A 26,507-nucleotide genomic window follows, 5' to 3' on the forward strand; every position below is an offset into this window, starting at 1 on the left:
ATTTTTTACAACCTCTACTACAAAAACAGAAAACAACAACAATTTCTACGTTAGGGCCCTCTATCCCAGATAAGGAAGTTTTTAACCAGCGTCACATGGTTTGAAATGCTCAGTGCAAATGAGATAAGGCGCGAACATTTGAAACTGGAAAAATAAATATGTTTCCAAAAGCAAAAAATAAAAGATTTAACGAAGAGTATGGTAAGTTTATGATAAAGAAAAAAAATTGTTTACAGATATAACGGTATTTGTTAAATTATTTAAGCACTCTCTTTGGGTTTTGTCCTTTTTTTAAATATTTTACCAAATGAAATCTGACTCGTAACTTGAATTTTTCAAAAGTACAAATTGTCCTAATGTACTGTCACTATGTTAGTGCTAGCTCTAATATAATATTATTGATAATACAGGGTGTTCGGAAAGTCACTGTGCACTTATATATTTATTAACAGACATGTTTCAATATAGAATAGAGGAGGTAAGTATGAATGACAATTATAAACAATGTTGAAAGTGACTCCCGTTTACATCGATACAGGCTTGGATCCTTCTTGTTTTGTTTTTAACACCGCTATCAGTTGCTAGCTTGAAATTGAATGAATGCTGTTATCGCTGTTTTCAAAACTGCACAGTGACTTTCCGAACACCTTGTAGTATAGTAATACAACTTCTGTTAAAAGTAATTAGAGCAATAATATTAATAGTAATACTAACACAAATGGATATACCTGTTAACCCTACCACTAATAGTAATAGAACTATGGCATTGCAACTATAATTTTAGTTGCTTCTCTGAACGGCAGGTATGGGTATTAATACTTTTTATAATAAAACAGAGAACACTGTTTCGACCTTCCTAGGTCATTTTCGGGTTAATCGTTGTTAACACTCCTCTTAAAAAAATGTCAAACATTGTTCAGTGTTTAATTAGACAATTTGTATATATATATATATATATATAATTTTCTTTCTGTATGTTTTAAGTTAAAAAATCTGTGTTAAAAGTGATCATTAGAGAGTGAGTGTTGCTAATATAGTTAGTGTTTCACGCAATAGACAGTTTTGTTAGGAACTCGAGCAATGTTTGACAAAAAGCTTAGTCTTCTTTTAAAGAACATTTCATGCTTTGTGAATTATTATGCAATGCTGAGCCACTGGTGAAATTGTAAAATCAAAAATTTGATTATTCATTGTTAATTTGGATAAACTAATATTGTCTGTTTGATAGGTCCAGCATGGCCAGGTGGTTAGGGCACTTAACTCATGATCTGTGGGTTGCAGGATCAAATTCCCATCGCACAAAATATGCTTGACCTTTAAGCTGTGAGGACATTTATTATGTGATGGTTAATCCCACTATTTGTTGGTAAAAGAGTAGTCTGAGAGTTGGCAGTAGATGGTGATGACTAGCTGCCTTCCCTCTAGTCTTCACTGCTAAATTAGGGATGGCTAGTGCAGAGATAGCCTTTGTGTAGCTTTGTGCAAAATTCAAACACAGTTAAACAATTGATAGGTCATTCTTTTGTGTCAGACCTTCATGTATTCAGTTTGTAGTTTGTGTATGCTCACTGCTTTTACATGTATTCTATAAGGAAAAAGAAATTAATCAATGGCTACATTGTTATTAATATGTAGATTTCATAATTTTTTAAATCATCGGTAAATTTAAGAAACTTAATTATTAAATAGTGTCTGACTTACTTTCACTTCATGGGTCTGAGATTGTGGTGTTATTTGAACTGACTTGCTTTCACTTCATGGGACTAAGATTGTGGTGTTATTTGAACTGACTTACTTTCACTTCATGGGACTGAGATTGTGGTGTTATTTGAATTTATTTAGTTGCTATGAGTTAAGTGAGCAACTTCATCTAACTTGTACCAATGTCAAAGAAGAAAAGGGTGTTGTGAAGATGTATTTTGAACTGCGTAAACATCATTTCAGAGGTTAATATTCGTCCAGTATAAGTAGATGTGTGCCCATTTTGTATAAGATATATCATGTACAGTTTGGAAGATAATTTAACAAGACGAAATTTATAATTTTGAGAAATTAGTGTGTGCATAGGCCGAGGGAGCTGTTTTGTGCATTTTGGTGAAAGTGAACTTTCCATTTAAGTGTACACTTTCTATAAATGTATGATAGCTTTCCATATTTACTGATTCCAGTTTTCAATAAACAATGATTAGAAGTATTAGATATCTTGGTAATAAAGACGTGAAGATTGAGGTTGAAAATTTATATTTCTGTACGTGTTTGTGATTCTTGGTGAAGAAATTAGTGTTTGGAGCCTGTCTTTACATAAAAGTAACAATTGATTGATATTAGTGTTATATAGAGGTCAAAATGAATTTCTTTATGTCCAAGTTGTTTTAATTATTTGATACCAGTATAAAACAAAACAAATATATGAATTTTGGAGAAGACTGACAGTCTATGCTTATGCAGAAATTTTAAGTATGAAACATTTCTGGTTGAATGTGTTATCAAAGTGTCATTAACACTGTCTTGTTTTTTTTTATAATATATACAGGCTGTGCTCCACCTGTTGGGTACTACAATCCTAATGATAAACATAAAATCCGAGGAGTTGCTTTGGACAAAATGGAACGTCCAGCTTGCGTGCTTCCTTGTGGTAAGTAGTTTTTGTTTGTTTCTGTTTTAAATGAACAATTGATGTTAATTCAAACTGATAACTGGCATTCCAAGGTCAATGTTAGGATATTTCATCACTAACTGATACAGATTAATCCATATCCATGTGCTAAAAACACACCTTCTAATAATCAGTACGGAGGCTTTGAAACTAATGTCTTCTCTCATAAAATTGTCTTTTAAAATTATCATGGAAGGTAATTTTGTTTTTTGAGTAAGTTTTTGTTACTTTAATATTTTTTTTACAAAGAGAAGTCGCAATGTGTAATAACACTATGTAACAAAGTTTTACTTTTTCTTGTTCCTGGGCAGAAAGTGTTATTTTCCAATTGCTTTTGCCTAAAGTAAATGGAAAAGACCTATTTTTCTCTTCAAACTTTGCTTTTGTGACCTGGGAGCATATAATGAAAATATGATGGGAGACTATATTTAGGGGCTGATAGGTGAAAGTGATTTATATTACAGTCATAAATCTTGAAAAACTACTCACTTCTAAACATTTTTGTATAACTTTAGTATAAATACATGTAAATCTTGATTCATATGTTGTTTTATTCAGACCTTATGTAAATGAAAATGTGTAAATTTGTCCATTTTTAAAAAGAAAATAGATTAATTTCTAAATTTCATTATCCAGGTCATAAAAGCAAGGTTTGAAGGGAATAATTGCCATTTTCTGTAATTTTACAACATAAGTAATTAAGAAATAACACATACTATCCATGAACAAAATGTGTCACATAGTGTAAATGTATAATTTTTATCTGATGTTCAGTTAATACACTTTAGTGATATGTTATTGATAGTGGATTTATTATCTTAATTTTAGGTAATATAGTTTGAAAAATAGATTATGAAAGCATAATTTAAACTGTCTGATTTCATTCTGATAAATTATACAAATAACTTTAGACCCCAGAACAGATTTCAGTTGAAATTTGCAATATAAAATCGTTGTCTGTAACCTAGAAAATGGGGATCTAGGGTTGTCTGTTAAATTTATTGTGGTAAATAAATTTACATAAATTATGGTAGATGCTGACATATTTGTAGTAACATTTCATGCTTAATAATACATACTGTAAAACATTTCACTAAATTATTATTTGACAAGTACATTAAACTTCTGAACAAGTGAATGTTCATTTTATATTTCAAGCCACATAGTATTTAAGATTTACAAGTTTTGGAGACTAAAAGTAGCCATTGCTGTAGAATATATTGTTCAGAAGTAAAATTACAGGAAAAACGATTCCACTTGTGCAATATAAGAGTTGTGATCAAATCTTCGTATTTGAGCAACAACGAGCAGCCTTATAGTGTGCAGTGTATGTTGTTGGTTAACTGCCTTTCATCTAATCTATCATTTCAAATTTAGGAACATATATAGCCTTTTGGGTAATTTTGAACAAATCCTCTGAAACAAGAAAACTCTAGTACTGAAAGTCATACTGATTGTTGACCAGTTCTATTAAATGGAGTTTTAGTATAACTTTCTTTACACATGAATAATTGTTCTCAGTTCATTCCTAGGCCTGATTCTTGCTCATCGTTAATATTGTCAGATATTTTGGTGACAAGATGTGTAGACAAGTGCTTGTGTGATACGTGTAATACTTGCATCATAGGATAATTTTGTAAAGTTAGTTTTGTTTATTATCGTAACATTGTTTTTAAACAACATAAGACCTGTTAGTCTGTCTCAACTGTACCATCCTCTAAATTAACTAAAAACAATTATTAATAAATAACTGAAAACTATTTTAAAGCCAGTCCTTATCATTCATATATTATCAAGCTTTCTCTTAAACTCAAATTTACTGCTTCTACAACATCCAAAGGCCAACCAACCTATTACAAAAATGAAAGTACTTTAAGTTATTTTTCTTCCACTTTATTCAGACATCTATATTTTGTTTTATTACATGATCTCATAAAATACATCAGCACCAAATGCTAACACAAGTGATATTTTTAGATGTAATAATAAGTTTCATAGATAACTGACAGATAAAATTCAAAACTGTCCACAGAATGAAATTTCAGAAATCATGGGCAGGAAATAAATCGAGTAAGAACAGCAAAGGAAAGAAACACAAATAAAACATAATTTTTTATTTATTGTTCAAGTTTTAACTCTTAGTAGTCATTACAGTTATCAATTCTAACTTTAACTAGATGCTACAGTTGAAAGATGTTTTTCTACCTGCACCTTCATAGGACAAAGACAAAGGGAATTGTGAGTTACCACCAAATGGTAAAAATATAGTACACCAGAAACCATAATTACATGTTACAGACAACTAATTTGTCTGTAAATATATACTTTAGTATATATAGTACTAAAGACTTGTTCTCAATTAGTTGTGGATATATATAGTACTAAAGAGTTCTCAATTGTGTAAAAATATAGTACACCAGAAACCATAATTACATGTTACAGACTGCTTCAAGTGAAATTTGCTACAAAGAAGAAAAACTTGTTCCAACTTGTCCAAAAATGTGTACCTCTTTCAAAGATGGGCTTGCTTCTCCCCACAGGGTTTTGCACATGTAAGCTTTATCCCAGTGAAAGGATTGAAACGTCTACACAATTTGTCAACACTCAGTTAAGAACTATTACATTAAAACACTGCATGAAAATTAAGAAAACTTGCTTAAATATGTAGTACTAAAGACTTGTTCTCAATTAGTTGTGGATATATACAGTACTAAAGACTTGTTCTCAATTAGTTGTGGATATATATAGTACTAAAGACTTGTTCTCAATTAGTTGTGGATATATATAGTACTAAAGAGTTCTCAATTAGTTGTGGATATATATAGTACTAAAGACTTGTTCTCAATTAGTTGTGGATATATATAGTACTAAAGACTTGTTCTCAATTAGTTGTGGATATATATAGTACTAAAGACTTGTTCTCAATTAGTTGTGGATATATATAGTACTAAAGACTTGTTCTCAATTAGTTGTGGATATATATAGTACTAAAGTTGTTCTCAATTGGTTGTGGATATATATATTCTTGTTCTCAATTAGTTGTGGATATATAGTACTAAAGAGTTGTTTTAATTAGTTGTGGATATATAGTACTAAAGAGTTGTTTTTAATTAGTTGTGGATATATAGTACCAAAGACTTGTTCTCAATTAGTTGTGGATATATAGTACTAAAGACTTGTTCTCAATTAGTTGTGGATATATATAGTACTAAATACTTGTTCTCAATTAGTTGTGGATATATAGTACTAAAGACTTGTTCTGAATTAGTTGTGGATATATATTGAACTAAAGACTTGTTCTCAATTAGTTGTGGATATATATAGTACTAATGAGTTCTCAATTAGTTGTGGATATATATAGTACTAAAGACTTGTTCTCAATTAGTTGTGGACTTGTTCTCATATATACTAAAGACTTGTTCTCAATTAGTATATAGTACTAAAGACTTGTTCTCAATTAGTTGTGGATATATATAGTACTAAAGACTTGTTCTCAATTAGTTGTGGATATATATAGTACTCAATTAGTTGTGGATATATATAGTACTAAAGACTTGTTCTCAATTAGTTGTGGATATATATAGTACTAAAGATATATAGTACTTTGTTCTCAATTAGTTGTGGATATATAGTACTAAAGACTTGTTCTCAATTAGTTGTGGATATATATAGTACTAAAGACTTGTTCTCAATTAGTTGTGGATATATAGTACTAAAGACTTGTTCTCAATTAGATATATAGTACTAAAGTTGTTCTCAATTAGTTGTGGATATATATAGTACTAAAGACTTGTTCTCAATTAGTTGTGGATATATATAGTACTAAAGACTTGTTCTCAATTAGTTGTGGATATATAGTACTAAAGACTTGTTCTAAAGACTTGTTCTCAATTAGTTGTGGATATATATAGTACTAAAGACTTGTTCTCAATTAGTTGTGGATATATATAGTACTAAAGACTTGTTCTCAATTAGTTGTGGATATATAGTACTAAAGACTTGTTCTCAATTAGTTGTGGATATATATAGTACTAAAGACTTGTTCTCAATTAGTTGTGGATATATATAGTACTAAAGACTTGTTCTCAATTAGTTGTGGATATATAGTACTAAAGAGTTGTTCTCAATTAGTTGTGGATATATAGTACTAAAGACTTGTTCTCAATTAGTTGTGGATATATATTGTACTAAAGACTTGTTCTCAATTAGTTGTGGATATATAGTACTAAAGACTTGTTCTCAATTAGTTGTGGATATATAGTACTAAAGACTTGTTCTCAATTAGTTGTGGATATATATTACTAAAGACTTGTTCTCAATTAGTTGTGTATATATAGTATATTCTCAATTAGTTGTGGATATATAGTACTAAAGACTTGTTCTCAATTAGTTGTGGATATATATAGTACCAAAGACTTGTTCTCAATTAGTTGTGGATATATATAGTACTAAAGACTTGTTCTCAATTAGTTGTGGATATATATAGTACTAAAGACTTGTTCTCAATTAGTTGTGGATATATATAGTACTAAAGACTTGTTCTCAATTAGTTGTGGATATATATAGTACTAAAGACTTGTTCTCAATTAGTTGTGGATATATATTGTGGATATATATAGTACTAAAGACTTGTTCTCAATTAGTTCTCAATTAGTTGTGGATATATATAGTACTTGTTTTCTCAAAGACTTGTTCTCAATTAGTTGTGGATATATATACTAAAGTACTAAAGATATATATTGTACTTGTTCTCAATTAGTTGTGGATATATATAGTACTAAAGACTTGTTCTCAATTAGTTGTGGATATATAGTACCAAAGACTTGTTCTCAATTAGTTGTGGATATATATAGTACTAAAGAGTTGTTCTCAATTAGTATATATATAGTACTAAAGACTTGTTCTCAATTAGTTGTGGATATATATAGTACTAAAGACTTGTTCTCAATTAGTTGTGGATATATATAGTACAATTAGTTGTGGAGACTTGTTCTCAATTGTTCTCTCAATTAGTTGTGGATATATAGTACTAAAGAATTGTTCTCAATTAGTTGTGGATATATAGTACTAAAGAGTTCTCAATTAATTGTGGATATATATAGTACTAAAGACTTGTTTTCAATTAGTTGTGGATATATTGTACTAAAGACTTGTTCTCAATTAGTTGTGGATATATATAGTACTAAAGAGTTGTTCTCAATTAGTTGTGGATATATATAGTACTAAAGAGTTGTTCTCAATTAGTTGTGGATATATATAGTACTAAAGAGTTGTTCTCAATTAGTTGTGGATATATATAGTACTAAAGAGTTGTTCTCAATTTGTGGATATATATAGTACTGAGTTGTTCTCAATTAGTTGTGAATATATACAGTACTAAAGACTTGTTCTCAATTAGTTGTGGATATATACAGTACTAAAGACTTGTTCTCAATTAGTTGTGGATATATACAGTACTAAAGACTTGTTCTCAATTAGTTGTGGATATATATAGTACTAAAGAGTTTAGTTGTGGATATATATAGTACTTGTTCAATTAGTATATATAGTACCAAAGTTGTTCTCATATATATGTAGTACTAAAGAGTTGTTCTCAATTAGTTGTGGATATATGTAGTACCAAAGACTTGTTCTCAATTAGTTGTGGATATATATAGTACCAAAGACTTGTTCTCAATTAGTTGTGGATATATGTAGTACTAAAGAGTTGTTCTCAATTAGTTGTGGATACATATAGTACTATAGACTTGTTCTCAATTTGTTGTGGATATATATAGTACTATAGACTTGTTCTCAATTTGTTGTGGATATATATAGTACTAAAGACTTGTTCTCAATTAGTTGTGGATATATATAGTACCAAAGACTTGTTCTCAATTAGTTGTGGATATATGTAGTACTAAAGAGTTGTTCTCAATTAGTTGTGGATATATGTAGTACTAAAGAGTTATTCTCAATTAGTTGTGGATATATATAGTACCAAAGACTTGTTCTCAATTAGTTGTGGATATATGTAGTACTAAAGAGTTGTTCTCAATTAGTTGTGATACTTGTTCTCAATTTGTTGTGGATATATATAGTACTATAGACTTGTTCTCAATTTGTTGTGGATATATATAGTACTATAGACTTGTTCTCAATTTGTTGTGGATATATATTGTACTAAGGACTTGTTCTCAATTAGTTGTGGATATATAGTACTAAAGACTTGTTCTCAATTAGTTGTGGAAGGGTGAAATTTGTGATTATTTCAGTCATTACTTAGGTAAATATGAAAAATACTAAAATCTTTGTTCCATTATAATACTGTAACATATGGGGCTATTAATTTTTTTAAGTGCACTGAACTATTTTGGGGAAACATGCCACCAAGGGTAAAATAGATGTTGAGTGTTATGATTCTTTTATGGTACTTTTAGTATGTTTGTATTTTCTACCATAGGAGTTGTACACAAACCACAAACACAGTATAATATATCTGAGTTAATACATTAGGTAGTTACATGTACATCAAACATAATTAACATCTTTAGGAAATTTCTAAATGTTAGAAAATTATTCATAAGACAACATACAAAATAATTTATTATTCATAAGTAGTTTATAAATTTTGTTTTATTACATTATTCCTTTCAAATTTTTGTTGGTATCCGACAAACTAAGAATGTAACACAATCAGTTGAAAATGAAATGTTATTGCAGCTTTTCAGTTCTGAAAGTTAAAAACACTGATCTTATTTTTAGCTCAAGTCCTTGCCTTTGGTTTCTTAACAACTGTGATTGTTTATTACGTAATTTAAGTGTTATTATGGTTTTAGTGCACGATGTATAATAACACACAAAAGTTTCATTGTAGATTAGTGTGTGCTTTGTAAAGAACAGCGATCGTACGATTTTCTTACAGATGGAATTAACTCTGATGTGTCAGTGTCTTCGTCCAGCTCCCTCAGTAATGGTTCAATGAGAAGTGCGAAACTTTGTCGAACGGTAATATTTCTACAGCTTTACAAGAACTTGTATTTTATGTGCAAGTGAATCATAAGTATGCCTTTTAAATTTTGAAAATTCATTATCAGTTGTTTAACATTTGTGAGAGCATGTTGCTTCCAAACTCGTGCAGTACACTAGAAAGTAAATGTGTACTAAGATTCATGGAGAATTAAAGATAGTTTTCATATTGTTTATGGTAAAAATTAGCTGTTCACCATGTTTGTTTAGGTGGTTACAAATATTTTGTATCTGAAGGTTTTTAATATCTATGCCAATTTCTGTTCAGGAAAATTGTGTTATTGTATTAATACAAAACACTAGTCCTAAAGATAATAACTGTGTTATTGTATTAATACAAAACACTGGCCCTAAAGATAACTGTGTTATTGTATTAATACAAAACACTAGCCCTAAAGATAATAACTGTGTTATTGTATTAATACAAAACACTAGCCCTAAAGATAATAACTGTTATTGTATTAATACAAAACACTAGCCCTAAAGATAATAATTGTGTTATTGTATTAATACAAAACACTAGCCCTAAAGATAATAACTGTTATTGTATTAATACAAAACACTAGCCCTAAAGATAATAATTGTGTTATTGTATTAATACAAAACACTAGCCCTAAAGATAATAATTGTGTTATTGTATTAATACAAAACACTAGCCCTAAAGATAACTGTGTTATTGTATTAATACAAAACACTAGCCCTAAAGATAATAATTGTGTTATTGTATTAATACAAAACACTAGCCCTAAAGATAACTGTGTTATTGTATTAATACAAAACACTAGCCCTAAAGATAATAATTGTGTTATTGTATTAATACAAAACACTAGCCCTAAAGATAATAACTGTTACTGAAACTAGGAGGCTAACATTTTTAATAAAGACACTATTTTTCATTATGTCAGCAAATGTCATTTTTATTTTTTGTTCTTAAACTGTCTGCACTATTTCTTTTGTTTATTAAAATTGAACTTTATCTGATTCAGTCTTATATGTGTAGCTTTCATTTTCTTGTATAATGTGAGCATACTATTTTCCAAGTTACAGAAATAACCTTTGTCTAGACTAGTCTAAAGTTTAGTATGAACACATTTTCTAGATTAGTAGTGATGTCTAGTAATTTGACACTTGAGGAAGAAAGAAGCCTACTCATTGATTTTGTTATTAAGAAAAAAAGAACACAAAGTGACGTTACTAACAACATTAAGCTATTACCATTTATTTAATTTTACATAAAACATAGCTTGCACTGTTAATCCTATTCTTTACCAAAAAGACAGTGTCGTCAGTGTTCCACCATGTCTTTCTTAAGAAGAAAACAGCTAGTACACAGTGTGAAACAAATACTTCGTATTATGTTTATATAGCTTGAAATTACAAGAATCCTGTAAAGATGACCCTTTCATTGTTGGTTTTACAACTGAGAAGTTAACTTTTAGAAGTCAAAAGAAAAAAAACGACAACATTTTTTTGTTCTTTTTAACAATTCAGAGAAAAAAATTCTGGAATCCTGTACAAAATATTCCTTTTCTGGTAGTTTTAGAACATGTATAATACAGTCCATAAAAAGTATTGTTTGTATTGGGTTCAGTACTAAAGAGATAACATGTATAATACAGTCCATAAAAAGTATTGTTTGTATTGGGTTCAGTACTAAAGAGATAACAGGTATAATGCACTACAAAGTATTGTGTTTTTGTTGGTTTCAGAAGTGATGAGATAACTTGTATAATGCAGTACAAAGTATTGTGTTTTTGTTGGTTTCAGAAGTGATGAGATAACTTGTATAATGCAGTACAAAGTATTGTGTTTTTGTTGGTTTCAGAAGTGATGAGATAACTTGTATAATGCAGTACAAAGTATTGTTTTTGTTGGTTTATAAGAGTTAAGGATAATATTCCAATCATTATAACACTATTATCAGAGGGCTTATGTGGACTTTCAAACATCACTTTAAGCCTTTGCTAAATCCCAGACTGATGAATTAGTAACAAATGAGCGTAATGACCAGAAGTTTATTCTGAATGTACAAACTGGTGCATTATTCAAGCATATTCTACTTTATTTCACTTTCACCAGATAATTTTTCTTACTGGTAAATTTGTTAGATTCTACTCTTTATTTTAACAGTTTGATGCCTCTGGATTGTTATATAATTTGTATTAACTTTTTTTTTAACAGCCTTTCAAGACTCCATTTCATATTAAAAGTTGTGTCTCAAGCACACCAGGCCTAAACAAATTAACTAGGGTAGGTAAAACTCCTGATATTTTTCCCAATAATAAACATGTTAAGTTAAAAAAATGTTTGTTAAAACTGATAACTAAGTTTGAGTTATCACTAGAAGAGATATATTTAGAATTTCTGGTGGGAGGGAGTTATTTTCCACCAGGTTATGAAACTTTGTCCTGAATGAAGATAGATAAACTTGTTGAAAGTGTAGTAAACCATAATATATGCTAGTGATGTAGATCTGTCAGTACCTTAAGGTCTGGTAGTTAGCTACAACAATAATCCAAACAGTACATGTTAGTTCTGTTTATCTGTAAAACCTTCAGTTCTGATATGGTACATTACCTCCACTTACATCAGTAGCTATTCTTGTTCAGTGCTTCCCTATGTGTTTTTTTAGTATGTCACAAACTTTGAGCTCCCACCTACCCTCTTTGTCAACATGATTCAACTGGGTCTTGCATGCAGATCCCCATTTGATAACTCTCTGTCATTAAGAGTTCAACATAATTTCCTGATGCATGTGACTTCCTCTGGTCCATTCTACCAAACCACCACTTGTTTGTCAGCGCTATCATTAAGACATTTTATGTTTGTAATTTCTTCTAATTTTTTAATTGATACATGGAGATATTTATTTTATTTTCCTACATCACCAGTTATAACTGTTAAGTTTCTTTTATTGTACTTCACAATATTTTAATTTTCATCAAAGCTCATGTTTCAACTTTGAATGTTTATCCTTTACACCCTGGTATAACAGAAGTTACAGGCATTACTTGTCTAAAGAATTGTCAGCTTTTAATGCATTTAGTGATTGATCATTGTATGAGTTGTTCCTTGTTGGACTTTGAGTTTGGTGGCTACACATTTGAATGCAGTTCTCTGACTTTGGACAAATCAGCTGTTATAGCTTTTTGAATATTTTTGTTATTAGTTGTATTATTTGTAATTATGTGGTTTCAATAACATAGATTTATTTAGATTTGTAACTACTACTTATGAGATTAGTTTTTTTAAAATTTATTTAGTGATGTTCTTTGTACAACAATATTAGATTAGGCTTAACGTGTTATTTTATGCTTACCTGTCATTTATCTTTTAGGAAATTATAAATATATTGTTTATTTAACAAATACCATCAACTGTATTTTTTATTATCAATATAAACTTCATGTTAAAATATAACTTATTTCATATTCATAATTACTCATATGTCTGAGGAGCTCCCTGGTGGCACAGTTGTATGTTTGTAGGCTCGCACTGCTAGAAACTAGGTTTCGATAACCATGGTTGGCAGAGTACTGGGTTGCTTTATTGCCTTCAAAGTTTCTTTTCATTGGTTCTCTTGTTATTTCACTCTCTGGCACCACTCTGTTTGCAGCTTTTCTTCCTCACTTACTCTTTGGACTCAGGTTTTGATACAGTTTTTTTTCTTCTTTGTAACTTTTTTCTATAGTAAATTCCTGGTGTCTTCACTGTATTCAATCACTTTTCCTTTTATTTCTCAACCACATTGTACATGGGAGGTATTTCTTCCACTGAGCACTGAGACTACATCTCATATTTTTGTCTCCCATTATTTTGCTTTGGGTAGCTATTTCCTTGTCTTCCACATGTTCCTATCCTTCATTCTTTGGTGAGACTGTGACTGGGTAAATAACCTTTTTTTAGGGACAAGTTTTTTTTTTCTTTATAAATCCTGCTTTGTGGTGAGTGTAGGTGATGAGATGCCCTTCAATCTGATGTTCCATCTCTGAATGGGACATTGCAGCTTTTGAGTCAGCTGTCAAAACTACAGTTCACCCCTTTAATTGGGATCCCTTATTCTATCCCCACATATATGTTGATTCCCAGTGGCTCAGTTTTGGATTGTAGTTGGTGTTCTGACAGTATGATCCTCATTCTACCCCTACAATGATGTCACTTCCTGGTGACTGTGTTCTGGATGCCAGTGACTTGCAGGAAACAGTCTGTTGGATTTTAGCCACTCTGTATGGGATTGACATTCAGATATCAGGTGGTTTGGATTCCTCTCCAACCATTGTTCTTTCCTTTTTAGATGTGTTTCTCTCTTTTTCTGCTCATGTCTTCATCTCTTTCCATATTGGGCAAGAGAGTATATCTGGTGTAGAGGTGATGCATTCTCCAACGTATGATCCTCTACTGTTAGTATCCTTTCTTTTAGGGTGTTCTTCAGATGCTTTCTTTTCCATGCACCTGTCCCTACACCTATTCAGTGTTGGATTCTAGATGTTTATATGAGAGGTAGTAATATGCTGTATGATAAGTTATAATTTTCCTATACTGAAGATATATTTCCAATAGGTAATTACCTCCTTTCTCATTCATACTTCCCATCTTTCCTCCTCACTGAAAAACTGATACTTTCATTTTCTGCTAAAACTTGAAGTGATAGTTCAGTAGAATTGAATAAAGGGAGTCACGTGTGTCAGGAAGGTGTTTTGCATTTCTATTGGTGGAATGATGATTTGCAATTGAACCACATTGATTGTGGGTATGTGGAAGCTCAAGGCTGGTGGCATACAAAAAAGGTTTTGTATATAGAGAGCAGCACTGAACAAGATTAACTATTTATGTGGGAGAGGTAAGTACATATTTGTAATACATTTCCAGTATAAGAAAATTATAACATTAGGTCAAAATCCGTAACAGTGATTGAAACATATGTTAGTGACATATGTCTGTCAAGAACATCAAGGTTCAATAAATATCAAGTAACAAATTTATTTGTAACACTTGATCAAAGCAGGTTACCTTCAGGGATAACAACAAAGTTACAAGTAATTTGTGAACATATATCCTGATTGTATGTTATTCTTACCTACATTTTATTTTCCGCTGGTTAGGATCGTTTCTTCAGCGAGCCCAATGAAGGTTCACAAGTTGAGAAAAAGTTACTTGAATCAATCAGTTCCTTGGAAAAGGAGAGGAAGGACTACCTGCTACAGCTGGACAATTATAAGACCAAAGTAGTAGAGTTGGAAACAGAACTCGCCATCAGAGGACGTGAAGTAAATGAGAAAGATCTGCAGGTTTCTGACTATCAGGGAAAGTTGGAAGAAACGGATCAGAAAGTTCACAATCTGCACTGTGAAGTTCTTCATTTGAAACAGATACTTTGTGTCTCAAGTTCTGATGTTTCTGCTTCAGAAACAAACCAACTGTTGCAAGAGTATACCACTTGTCACAAAGAGAAAGTGGAAGAGATGGAGACAGAAGTGACTGATGTGAGAACTGAGTTAAGTGAAAAAGAGTTATTAACCACAGATCTCTTGAAACTAAAAGCTACTCTACTAAACGGAGTAGAAGGATGCACTGAAAAGCTGGGCATATTAAAAGGTGATATTCAAGAACTGAATGACTTAGTAACTCATAATAACCATTATTCTTCTGTTGAAAATGTTGGTACTTATAGCACAAATCAATTAGAAAATTTAGCTTCAAAGGTTCTGAGTGTTGAGCCACATAAAGCTAAGAAGTTGTGGGAAGAAGTGAATCAGAAGTTATCAAGTTGTTCAACTGAAGGAGAGTTAGAGATAGAAAGGAGTGAAGGGTGTAAAAGGGTTCAAAACAAAGAAGGTATAGAAATTCAGAAGATAATGAACAATCCAGTAGAGAAAATGTTAAGCCTGGAGAAAGAAATGAAACAGCTTCATTTGTATATTGTGAAATACTTAGATCTTAAAAATTCTGAAGTGTGTGCTGTAAAAAGTGAAAATTCAAGTTTGAAAAAGGACCTGACTGAAGTCATTGAGCAGCTGACCACGTATCAGTCTTTAATTGAAGAAAGTACCACAAGCTCTCAGAAGATTGAACTAAAATATCTTGAAAATGGAAAAGAAAGTTTAAATGTTCAGGAAAACACAGAGCTTCAAATTAATCAATTTAAACTTTCATTGGATGAGAAAGATGCACAATTAGAAGCTTCCAAAAGTAAGCTCACTAAATTAGAATCCACTATCAGAACCCTTGAGGCTTCATTGGATGAGAAAGATACACAATTAGAAGCTTCCAAAAGTAAATTTACTGAATTAGAATCCAGTATCAGAACTCTTGAGGCTTCATTGGACGAGAAAGACACACAATTAGAAGCGACCAAAAGTAAACTCAATGAATTAGAATCCAGCGTTGGAACCCTTGAGGCTTCATTGGAAGAGAAAGATACACAATTAGAAGCTTCCAAAAGTAAGCTCACTGAATTAGAATCCACTATCAGAACCCTTGAGGCTTCATTGGACGAGAAAGACACACAATTAGAAGCGACCAAAAGTAAGCTCACTGAAGTAGAATCCAGTGTTGGAACCCTTGAAGCTTTATTGGATAAGAAAGACACACAATTAGAAGCTTCCAAAAGTAAGCTCACTGAATTAGAATCCACTATCAGAACCCTTGAGGCTTCATTGGACGAGAAAGACACACAATTAGAAGCGACCAAAAGTAAGCTCACTGAAGTAGAATCCAGTGTTGGAACCCTTGAAGCTTTATTGGACAAGAGAGACACACAATTAGAAGCTTCCAAAAGTAAATTTACTGAATTAGAATCCAGTATCAGAACTCTTGAGGCTTCATTGGACGAGAAAGACACACAATTAGAAGCGACCAAAAGTAAACTCAATGAATTAGAATCCAGTGTTGGAACCCTTGAGGCTTCATTGGAAGAGAAAGATACACAATTAGAAGCTTCCAAAAGTAAGCTCACTGAATTAGAATCCACTATCAGAACCCTTGAGGCTTCATTGGACGAGAAAGACACACAATTAGAAGTGACCAAAAGTAAGCTCACTGAAGTAGAATCCAGTGTTGGAACCCTTGAAGCTTTATTGGACAAGATAGACACACAATTAGAAGCTTCCAAAAGTAAACTCACTGAATTAGAATCCAGTGTTGGAACCCTTGAGGAATTGTGTAGGAAGTTTAATGATGAAAAATGTCAGATTAAAAATTTAAAAACTGAGAGAAGTGTTCTAGAAAATCAGTTAAAAGAAATTCAAGAAACTGTGGTTATTCTTGAGACAGCTGCTCATGAGAAAGATGACTACTTGAATAATAAAACTAGTGAAGTGATAGAACTTAAGAAGGAAAAGTCTGAACTGGAAAAACGACTTGTAACAGTTAAAACAGAAATCGAGTACTTACAAACTATGTTGGAAGAAAATGTTGCTAAGATTAGTGAAAGAGATTTAAAAATTTCTCAGTTGCAAAATGAAAAATATTGTTTGATAGAATGGATAAAAATTGCTGAAAATAAAACTAATGATGTTTTATCGTGTTTGGAAGACAAAAACAGGTGTATCAAAAATTTAAGGATGGAACTATTGGAAGAGCAGGAAACAAAACTGAAACTGAAAAGGCAGTTAGAATGTGTTAATGAAGAGCAAAAGAACCAAAAGTATTTGACTGATGGTAAAGATGAAATTATCCAGAAGTTAAGTTCCAAAGTTTTGAGTATATATAATGAAACAGAGCAAGTTGGCAGCCAGCTGACAAGTTTAGATTTAGAGATTGAAAGAAAAGCATATATATCTTCACAAGAAAAGGATTCATCCATTTCTCCATTGACAAGTGAAAAGGTTTTAGAAGGAAAACTCGAGAACTTAGAAAAGGAATTATTTCATTCACTTCATCAAAAAAATGTTTCTGTTTCTCTGGTGGAATCTGAAAACATTTGTTTGGAGGAAAGCTCAGAGCAAGTAGAAAAAGAAATTGATGAGATAAAACTTCAAAATAAAGAATGTTTAGTTCAGAAAAGTAACGAAATATCAAAATTAGAATCGGATAAAATGATCATTGAAAAAGCATTAGATATGATTAGGCAACAATTCCATAACCTTCAATTCGAACTACAGAAACAGAATAACTTGATAACGATAAGAAATTCACAGCTGTCCTGTTTAGAAACTGAAAAATCAAACCTTCAAAGTCAGCTAGCTCATTATGAAGAGAAGTTTAAGAACCAAGACAATATATTAAATGAAAAAGAAGAAGACATTTCAGCCAAAAATGCAAAAATTGAGACTCTTGACAATAAGCTAGAAATTCTTGTACAAGAAACAAAGTCTTGTAGATTAGAAAAACAAAGTGCCATAGAAGAATTAGCCAGGATACAAGAAAAGGCAAAAGAATCTGACAGAATAATTGAGGAGCTCACTGAGAAGAATAATAACACAGAAGACCAAGTAATAAAGCTGTCCAATGAAGTTGGTCATCTCCAAGAAAGGATGATTGAGTTTATCTTTGAGAATGAATTGGAACAAACTAAATCAGATCAGAGGTATGCAGAATCACTTCTATATTTCTTGTTTAGTTCATGGGTCCTCACTTAATGTATGTTCAGTTGTTGATGGTGTATCAAGGAGGATGTTAATATTTGTTTAGTTCGCTGGCCTCACTTAATGTACATTCAGTTGTTGATGGTGTATCTAGGAGGATGTTAATATTTGTTTAGTTTGCTGGCCTCACTTAATGTACATTCAGTTGTTCATGGTGTATCTAGGAGGATGTTAATATTTCTTGTTTAGTTCGTGGGTCCTCACTTAATGTATGTTCAGTTGTTGATGGTGTATCTGGGAGGATGTTAATATTTCTTGTATTTAGTTCATGGGTTCTCACTTAATGTACATTCAGTTGTTGATGGTGTATCTAGGAGGATGTTAATATTTGTTTAGTTCGCTGGCCTCACTTAATGTACATTCAGTTGTTCATGGTGTATCTAGGAGGATGTTAATATTTCTTGTTTAGTTCTGTGGGTCCTCACTTAATGTATGTTCAGTTGTTGATGGTGTATCTGGGAGGATGTTAATATTTCTTGTATTTAGTTCATGGGTTCTCACTTAATGTACATTCAGTTGTTGATGGTGTATCTAGGAGGATGTTAATATTTGTTTAGTTAGTGGGTCCTCACTTAATGTACATTCAGTTGTTTATGGTGTATCTAGGAGGATGTAATATTTCTTGTTTAGTTTATGGGCCCTCAGTTCATAATGAATGCTCAGTTGTTTGTGGTGTCTGTAGTAGAATATTTATATTCCTTGCATATGATATAAATGTGTCAGCTACCATCTTACACATACAGAAACTTTAAAAATAATGATATAATAGTATCTGGTACCATCTTAACTGTTTGATATTGAATAACAAACCTGTAAAGAAGTTGCATCATTTCTCAAACCTGTTTCCATTGGATTGCTCTTTAAATTTGTTTGTAAATCTAAAAACTGAACTAAACACAAAACATATCAGAAGTTATATAAAGATACTTTGTTTTTTTGCTGTATATTCTTCAACATTTATTCTTCTAAAAATATACCTTTTATGTTATCAAACTTGCATTATATCCTTCATGTAGTCTGCACTGCTGTAATGTGAGAACAAGATTCTATCGACGTATAACTACAAACAGTAGCAAGCTGTAGTTCTTAACAGATATAGTTCTTACTTTACAGTGAAACTTGGTAGAACCTGTTTGGCTGTTGTATATTGAACATACACCATCTTGAAGTTCAACATAATTTTTAGGTTACTAGAAGAACTGTTACGAAACGAAGAATTTGAGAAATCCATGAGAGCTGACGTGGAGGAAATTCAAAGACATAACAACAAACAAAAGAATGATCTTTTGAGGTAAAATTATTTATTTAAAAATTGTTTTCATTTCACTAAGAAATAAGAAATATTTGGTTGTACTTTAAATATTTGTTTCTTCAATGTTTCTCTGATGTTCTTGAGTAAATGGATTTCAAGTTTTGTGATATGTCTTTCCACAACCATTTTAATGGCATTTTCTTGTAAAAACAGAAATGTGAAATGAGTATTCGTAAGCAATGTGTTTAGGAAATTAAACTAGCAGTATTGTTTTCTATGTAATAGACAGTAATTTAAAAAAAAAAAGTTTCAGAAACTGTTCAAAGAGTTTATTAGTTTCTTACATTTTTGTAATGGAGTTATATTTTTAGTAGAACCTGTGTCAACAGTATAGGTGTTGTCAAGATGCTCTGATATTGAATATTTCTGTTTTTTCTATTGAAGTGAACTGGAGATGTCGGAAAAGTGTATCTGCTCATTAAATGCAGAGTTTAAGAAGTAAGTTATTGTTTGTAGTTTACATAAATACATATTTTCAAATGTGTTATATTGTAGTTTTTTCCTTAGTATAATGGATTTTTCCCACTGAAGGTGATTGTAGGTTACATCCTCACCTTTGTGTGTACCTCTGTATGTGTCTGTTTGTCAGCAAGATTTCTTAAAAGCAGCTCTATGGACTTACATGAAAGTTTGTATACATTTGGAGGATGACCAAACTGAGAAGTGATTAGTTTTCAAGGTTTGGGATCAAAAGTTAAGGTCATGAAAATGAAATCCCTATCTGTCAACATGGGGAACTTATTGTTCACACTATTTTTGCTCTTTAATTCAGTCAAAAATGATTGGATTTTGATGAAACTTGGTGGATATATGTAGACTATTATTGAGGTATGTGTCTTACGTAGTCTCCTTCTACTGTGTGGTTGAGATATGTGTCTTACCGAGTCTCCTTCTACTGTGTGGTTGAGGTATGTGTCTTACCGAGTCTCCTTCTACTGTGTGGTTGAGGTATGTGTCTTACCGACTCTCCTTCTACTGTGTGGTTGAGGTATGTGTCTTACCGACTCTCCTTCTACTGTGTGGTTGAGGTATGTGTCTTACCGACTCTCCTTCTACTGTGTGGTTGAGGTATGTGTCTTACAGTCTCCCTTCTACTGTGTGGTGGAGGTATGTGTCTTACCCAGTCTCCTTCTAGGTATGTGTCTGTGTGTCTCCTTCTACTGTGTGGTGGAGGTATGTGTCTTACCGAGTCTCCTTCTACTGTGTGGTGGAGGTATGTGTCTTACCGAGTCTCCTTCTACTGTGTGGTTGAGGTATGTGTCTTACCGAGTTAGCTTCTACTGTGTAGTTGAGGTATGTGTCTTACAGAGTTAACTTCTACTGTGTGGTTGAGGTATGTGTCTTACAGAGTTAACTTCTACTGTGTGGTTGAGGTATGTGTCTTACAGAGTTAACTTCTACTGTGTGGTTGAGGTATGTCTTACGTAGTCTCCTTCTACTGTGTGGTTTAGGTATGTCTTAGTCTCCTCCTACGTGTGGTTGAGTCTCCTTCTACTGTGTGGTTGAGGTATGTGTCTTCACGTAGTCTTCTTCTACTGTGTGGTTGAGGTATGTGTCTTCACGTAGTCTTCTCTCTACTGTGTGGTTGAGGTATGTGTCTTCACGTAGTCTTCTTCTACTGTGTGGTTGAGGTATGTGTCTTACGTAGTCTTCTTCTACTGTGTGGTTGAGGTATGTGTCTTACGTAGTCTTCTTCTACTGTGTGGTTGAGGTATGTGTCTTACGTAGTCTCCTTCTACTGTGTGGTTGAGGTATGTGTCTTACCGAGTCTCCTTCTACTGTGTGGTTGAGGTATGTGTCTTACCGAGTCTCCTTCTACTGTGTGGTTGAGGTATGTGTCTTACCCAGTCTCCTTCTACTGTGTGGTTGAGGTATGTGTCTTACCCAGTCTCCTTCTACTGTGTGGTTGAGGTATGTGTCTTACCCAGTCTCCTTCTACTGTGTGGTTGAGGTATGTGTCTTACCCAGTCTCCTTCTCACTGTGTGGTTGAGGTATGTGTCTTACCCAGTCTCCTTCACTGTGTGGTGGAGGTATGTGTCTTACCCAGTCTCCTTCTACTGTGTGGTTGAGGTATGTGTCTTACCGAGTCTCCTCTCTTCTACTGTGTGGTTGAGGTATGTGTCTTACCGAGTCTCCTTCTACTGTGTGGTTGAGGTATGTGTCTTACCGAGTCTCCTTCTACTGTGTGGTTGAGGTATGTGTCTTACCGAGTCTCCTTCTACTGTGTGGTTGAGGTATGTGTCTTACCGAGTCTCCTTCTACTGTGTGGTGGAGGTATGTGTCTTACCGAGTCTCCTTCTACTGTGTGGTGGAGGTATGTGTCTTACCGAGTCTCCTTCTACTGTGTGGTGGAGGTATGTGTCTTACCCAGTCTCCTTCTACTGTGTGGTTGAGGTATGTGTCTTACCCAGTCTCCTTCTACTGTGTGGTTGAGGTATGTGTCTTACCGAGTCTCCTTCTACTGTGTGGTTGAGGTATGTGTCTTACCGAGTCTCCTTCTACTGTGTGGTTGAGGTATGTGTCTTACCGAGTTAGCTTCTACTGTGTGGTTGAGGTATGTGTCTTACAGAGTTAACTTCTACTGTGTGGTTGAGGTATGTGTCTTACAGAGTTAACTTCTACTGTGTGGTTGAGGTATGTGTCTTACAGAGTTAACTTCTACTGTGTGGTTGAGGTATGTCTTACGTAGTCTCCTTCTACTGTGTGGTTGAGGTATGTCTTACGTAGTCTCCTTCTACTGTGTGGTTGAGGTATGTGTCTTACGTAGTCTTCTTCTACTGTGTGGTTGAGGTATGTGTCTTACGTAGTCTTCTTCTACTGTGTGGTTGAGGTATGTGTCTTACGTAGTCTTCTTCTACTGTGTGGTTGAGGTATGTGTCTTCACTGTAGTCTCTCTTCTACTGTGTGGTTGAGGTATGTGTCTTACGTAGTCTTCTTCTACTGTGTGGTTGAGGTATGTGTCTTACGTAGTCTCCTTCTACTGTGTGGTTGAGGTATGTGTCTTACGTAGTCTCCTTCTACTGTGTGGTTGAGGTATGTGTCTTACCGAGTCTCCTTCTACTGTGTGGTTGAGGTATGTGTCTTACCGAGTCTCCTTCTACTGTGTGGTTGAGGTATGTGTCTTACCGAGTCTCCTTCTACTGTGTGGTTGAGGTATGTGTCTTACCCAGTCTCCTTCTACTGTGTGGTTGAGGTATGTGTCTTACCCAGTCTCCTTCTACTGTGTGGTTGAGGTATGTGTCTTACCGAGTCTCCTTCTACTGTGTGGTTGAGGTATGTGTCTTACCGAGTCTCCTTCTACTGTGTGGTTGAGGTATGTGTCTTACCGAGTCTCCTTCTACTGTGTGGTTGAGGTATGTGTCTTACCGAGTCTCCTTCTACTGTGTGGTGGAGGTATGTGTCTTACCGAGTCTCCTTCTACTGTGTGGTGGAGGTATGTGTCTTACCGAGTCTCCTTCTACTGTGTGGTGGAGGTATGTGTCTTACCGAGTCTCCTTCTACTGTGTGGTTGAGGTATGTGTCTTACCGACTCTCCTTCTACTGTGTGGTTGAGGTATGTGTCTTATCGACTCTCCTTCTACTGTGTGGTTGAGGTATGTGTCTTACCGACTCTCCTTCTACTGTGTGGTTGAGGTATGTGTCTTACCGAGTCTTCTTCTACTGTGTGGTTGAGGTATGTGTCTTACTGAATTTCCCTCCAGTTTGAAGTATTTTTGATCTTCAGAAAGTGTGACTGAAGTCTTCCCCCAACACATAAGTAGTTACTCAGTACTTCTTATTCCTGTAACAATAACATTTTGTTTCACAAAAGATATCAAGAAGAAACAGAAAGAGAAATTTTTGAACTTCACATTCAAGTGAATTTTTATGAAGAAAAACTGAAATTCTTGGAAGATTTGAGATCTAGTATGAATGTAGAAACTGAGAAAATAGAAGATCTCGAGAGAGAACTGAACAAGTAAGTAACAAAGACTATGGAAGTAACAGGTTTACATTGGAAAGTCAGATTTATTTTTGTTTTATACAATTTATGTTCTTCTGGATTTGGTTTTGTTAATATATGGTTACCACTAATAAAGTATCTTCTACAAATACACATAGCTCTGACTTCTGCAGGTAAATACAGTTCAACACATAGCTCTGACTTCTGCAGGTAAATACAGTTCAACACATAGCTCTGACTTCTGCAGGTAAATACAGTTCAACACATAGCTCTGACTTCTGCAAGTAAATTCAGTTCAACACATAGCTCTGACTTCTGCAGGTAAATTCAGTTCTGACTTCTACAGGTACATATAGCCATTCATTATCTTTCAAGACACATCATACTGTCGTTGAGTATTCTGTATCATCCAGGACAAACACATCATACTGTCGTTGTGTATTCTGTATCATCCAGGACAAACACATCATACTGTCGTTGAGTATTCTGTATCATACAAAACAAACACATCATGCTGTCGTTGTGTATTCTGTATTATCCAGGACAAACACATCATACTGTCGTTGTGTATTCTGTATCATCCAGGACAAACACATCATACTGTCGTTGAGTATTCTGTATCATACAAAACAAACACATCATGCTGTCGTTGTGTATTCTGTATCGTCCAGGACAAACACATCATCATGCTGTCGTTGTGTATTCTGTATCATCCAGGACAAACACATCATCATACTGTCGTTGTGTATTCTGTATCGTCCAGGACAAACACATCATACTGTCATTGTGTATTCTGTATCGTCCAGGACAAACACATCATCATGCTGTCGTTGTGTATTCTGTATCGCCCAGGACAAACACATCATCATGTCATTGTCAGGACAAACACATCATACTGTGTATTCTGTATCGTCCAGGACAAACACATCATACTGTCATTGTGTATTCTGTATCATACAAAACAAACACATCATACTGTCATTGTGTATTCTGTATCGTCCAGGACAAACACATCATCATGCTGTCGTTGTGTATTCTGTATCGTCCAGGACAAACACATCATCATACTGTCATTGTGTATTCTGTATCGTCCAGGACAAACACATCATCATGCTGTCGTTGTGTATTCTGTATTGTCCAGGACAAACACATCATCATACTGTCGTTGTGTATTCTGTATTGTCCAGGACAAACACATCATACTGCCATTGTGTATTCTGTATTGTCCAGGACAAACACATCATACTGCCATTGTGTATTCTGTATCGTCCAGGACAAACACATCATCATGCTGTCGTTGTGTATTCTGTATCGTCCAGGATAAACACATCATCATGCTGTCGTTGTGTATTCTGTATCGTCCAGGACAAACACATCATCATACTGTCTTTGTGTATTCTGTATCTTCCTAGTTATTCAGCATTAGTGAAGTGAGAATATGTTTTAAAATTACCAACAATTTTCTTTACAGATCATGTTGTGTTTTTTGTGTGTTTGATGTTAGTGTTCTAACCCTTTAACTACTGAGGGGGGGGTGTAAGTGGATTTCCTGTGTTTCTAAACAAATTTTTGTAAACTATTATGCACCAAGTTGCTTATTTTTGTTATTTTATACCCCTTCCCCCCTGCTATGGTTTTTCTGTCTGTTGTAAATAATTACTTATTTCATACCTCCCAGTCAGTTGTTTGCACTGACCATTGTTAGCAGTAAAAACTTAAAATGTGATGTGAACAAAATAGAAACAGTTCAGTAATTTGAAGGTTAAAGGGTAAACTTGCACAATTTTTTCTGTCAAAAATTTGTTTCATTCAGTTTTAATGTAATGTTATTTTATTTTAATCAGGTGGAAAAATCTGTATCTTGACCTTCAAGAAAAGGTGAATCCATTCAAGGTAAATCATTTAATGTTTTAGGAATAAAACTGTGAAAGTTCTTTAAAATTGTATCTAAAAATATTCTTAGGTTCAACATTTCATTAACTTAGGTTTTTCACAATGAGAAATTTGCTCGTTGTCACAATAACTGATAGCTAATTATTTTAGTAGTAACTGCACAAGATGAAATGGTTGTCATAACTGATAGCTAATTATTTTAGTAGTAACTGCACAAGATGAAATGGTTGTTGTCATAACTGATAGCTAATTATTTTAGTGGTAACTGCACAAGATGAAATGGTTGTTGTCATAACTGATAGCTAATTATTTTAGTGGTATCTGAAATGAAATGGTTGTTGTCATAACTGATAGCTAATTATTTTAGTGGTAACTGCACAAGATGAAATGGTTGTTGTCATAACTGATAGCTAATTATTTTAGTAGTAACTGCACAAAATGAAATGATTATTGCCTGACCTGGTTGTTAGTTTTTAACTCACAATAAAGTATATACCAGTAAATGTAAACACTGTTAAGTGCATCATGACTTTATTCAAAATACATTATCAATGTATTCATTATAAATAAACAGCCATTGTGAAACAACTCTAGGGCACGATTTCTTAGAGAAAATTATAAAATACGAAATAGAAGCGATCATTTATGAAAATTAGTCGATACAAAGAAAATGCTAAAAATGTCATTGACTTTTCCCCTAGGAACAGTTGGATGCTTTTCAAGCTGAGCGTCAATTGCTCTTGAACCAAAACACAGAGGTTCACTCCGAACTGGTGAACTTGAGTAAACAGTATGCCTATCTCCTTGGTCATCAGAACCACAAACAGAAGATAAAACACATCATGAAGATTAAACAAGAAAACATGGACTTTAGACAGGTTATAACTGTTTGTAAATCATCTTTAATTTGTAAAATAACACCCATTTGTTTAGTGAATCAGTGTATACAGAGGGTAAGTATACTGAATCAAAACAATGTTTTATCCTCACAATAAAGTCCATGTTAGTACACCTAACTTGATAACCATCTATCTTGACAATAGCCATAAAAAAAAGTATCTTTCATAAGACATGTTCAAAGCACAGTACTCTTTCCTACTGTTCCATAA

General features: G+C 33.2%; 1 protein-coding gene across 4 annotated transcripts; it reads left to right on the plus strand.

Annotated features, from left to right (window-relative positions):
• The first annotated feature begins 79 nt into the window (after positions 1 to 79).
• Positions 80 to 26,399, plus strand: LOC143230250 (uncharacterized). 4 transcript variants are annotated; one of them, XM_076463456.1, is made up of 10 exons: positions 80 to 201; positions 2,534 to 2,635; positions 9,561 to 9,643; positions 11,846 to 11,914; positions 14,767 to 18,191; positions 19,436 to 19,540; positions 19,946 to 19,999; positions 23,374 to 23,520; positions 25,350 to 25,398; positions 26,100 to 26,399. In XM_076463456.1, the coding sequence occupies exons 1-10, from the start codon at positions 159 to 161 to the stop codon at positions 26,391 to 26,393; spliced, it is 4,371 nt and encodes a 1,456-aa protein (XP_076319571.1). In that variant the 5' UTR covers positions 80 to 158; the 3' UTR covers positions 26,394 to 26,399. The 4 variants fall into 4 exon arrangements, with proteins under 4 accessions (XP_076319571.1, XP_076319572.1, XP_076319575.1 ...); XM_076463460.1 differs by lacking the exon at positions 80 to 201 and adding an exon at positions 351 to 478; XM_076463459.1 differs by lacking the exon at positions 80 to 201 and adding an exon at positions 500 to 803.
• The last annotated feature ends 108 nt before the right edge of the window (positions 26,400 to 26,507 follow it).

Source organism: Tachypleus tridentatus, chromosome 10 (genome assembly GCF_004210375.1).
Source record: "Tachypleus tridentatus isolate NWPU-2018 chromosome 10, ASM421037v1, whole genome shotgun sequence".
In the NCBI taxonomy this organism is placed as follows: domain Eukaryota; kingdom Metazoa; phylum Arthropoda; class Merostomata; order Xiphosura; family Limulidae; genus Tachypleus; species Tachypleus tridentatus.

Coding starts and splice junctions, on each gene's coding strand:
- LOC143230250 (XM_076463456.1), top strand. CDS start 159: ATGTTTCCAAAAGCAAAAAATAAAAGATTTAACGAAGAGTATG. Junction 23,521..25,349: donor CTCGAGAGAGAACTGAACAA/GTAAGTAACAAA, acceptor TATTTTAATCAG/GTGGAAAAATCTGTATCTTG. Junction 25,399..26,099: donor AAAAGGTGAATCCATTCAAG/GTAAATCATTTA, acceptor CTTTTCCCCTAG/GAACAGTTGGATGCTTTTCA.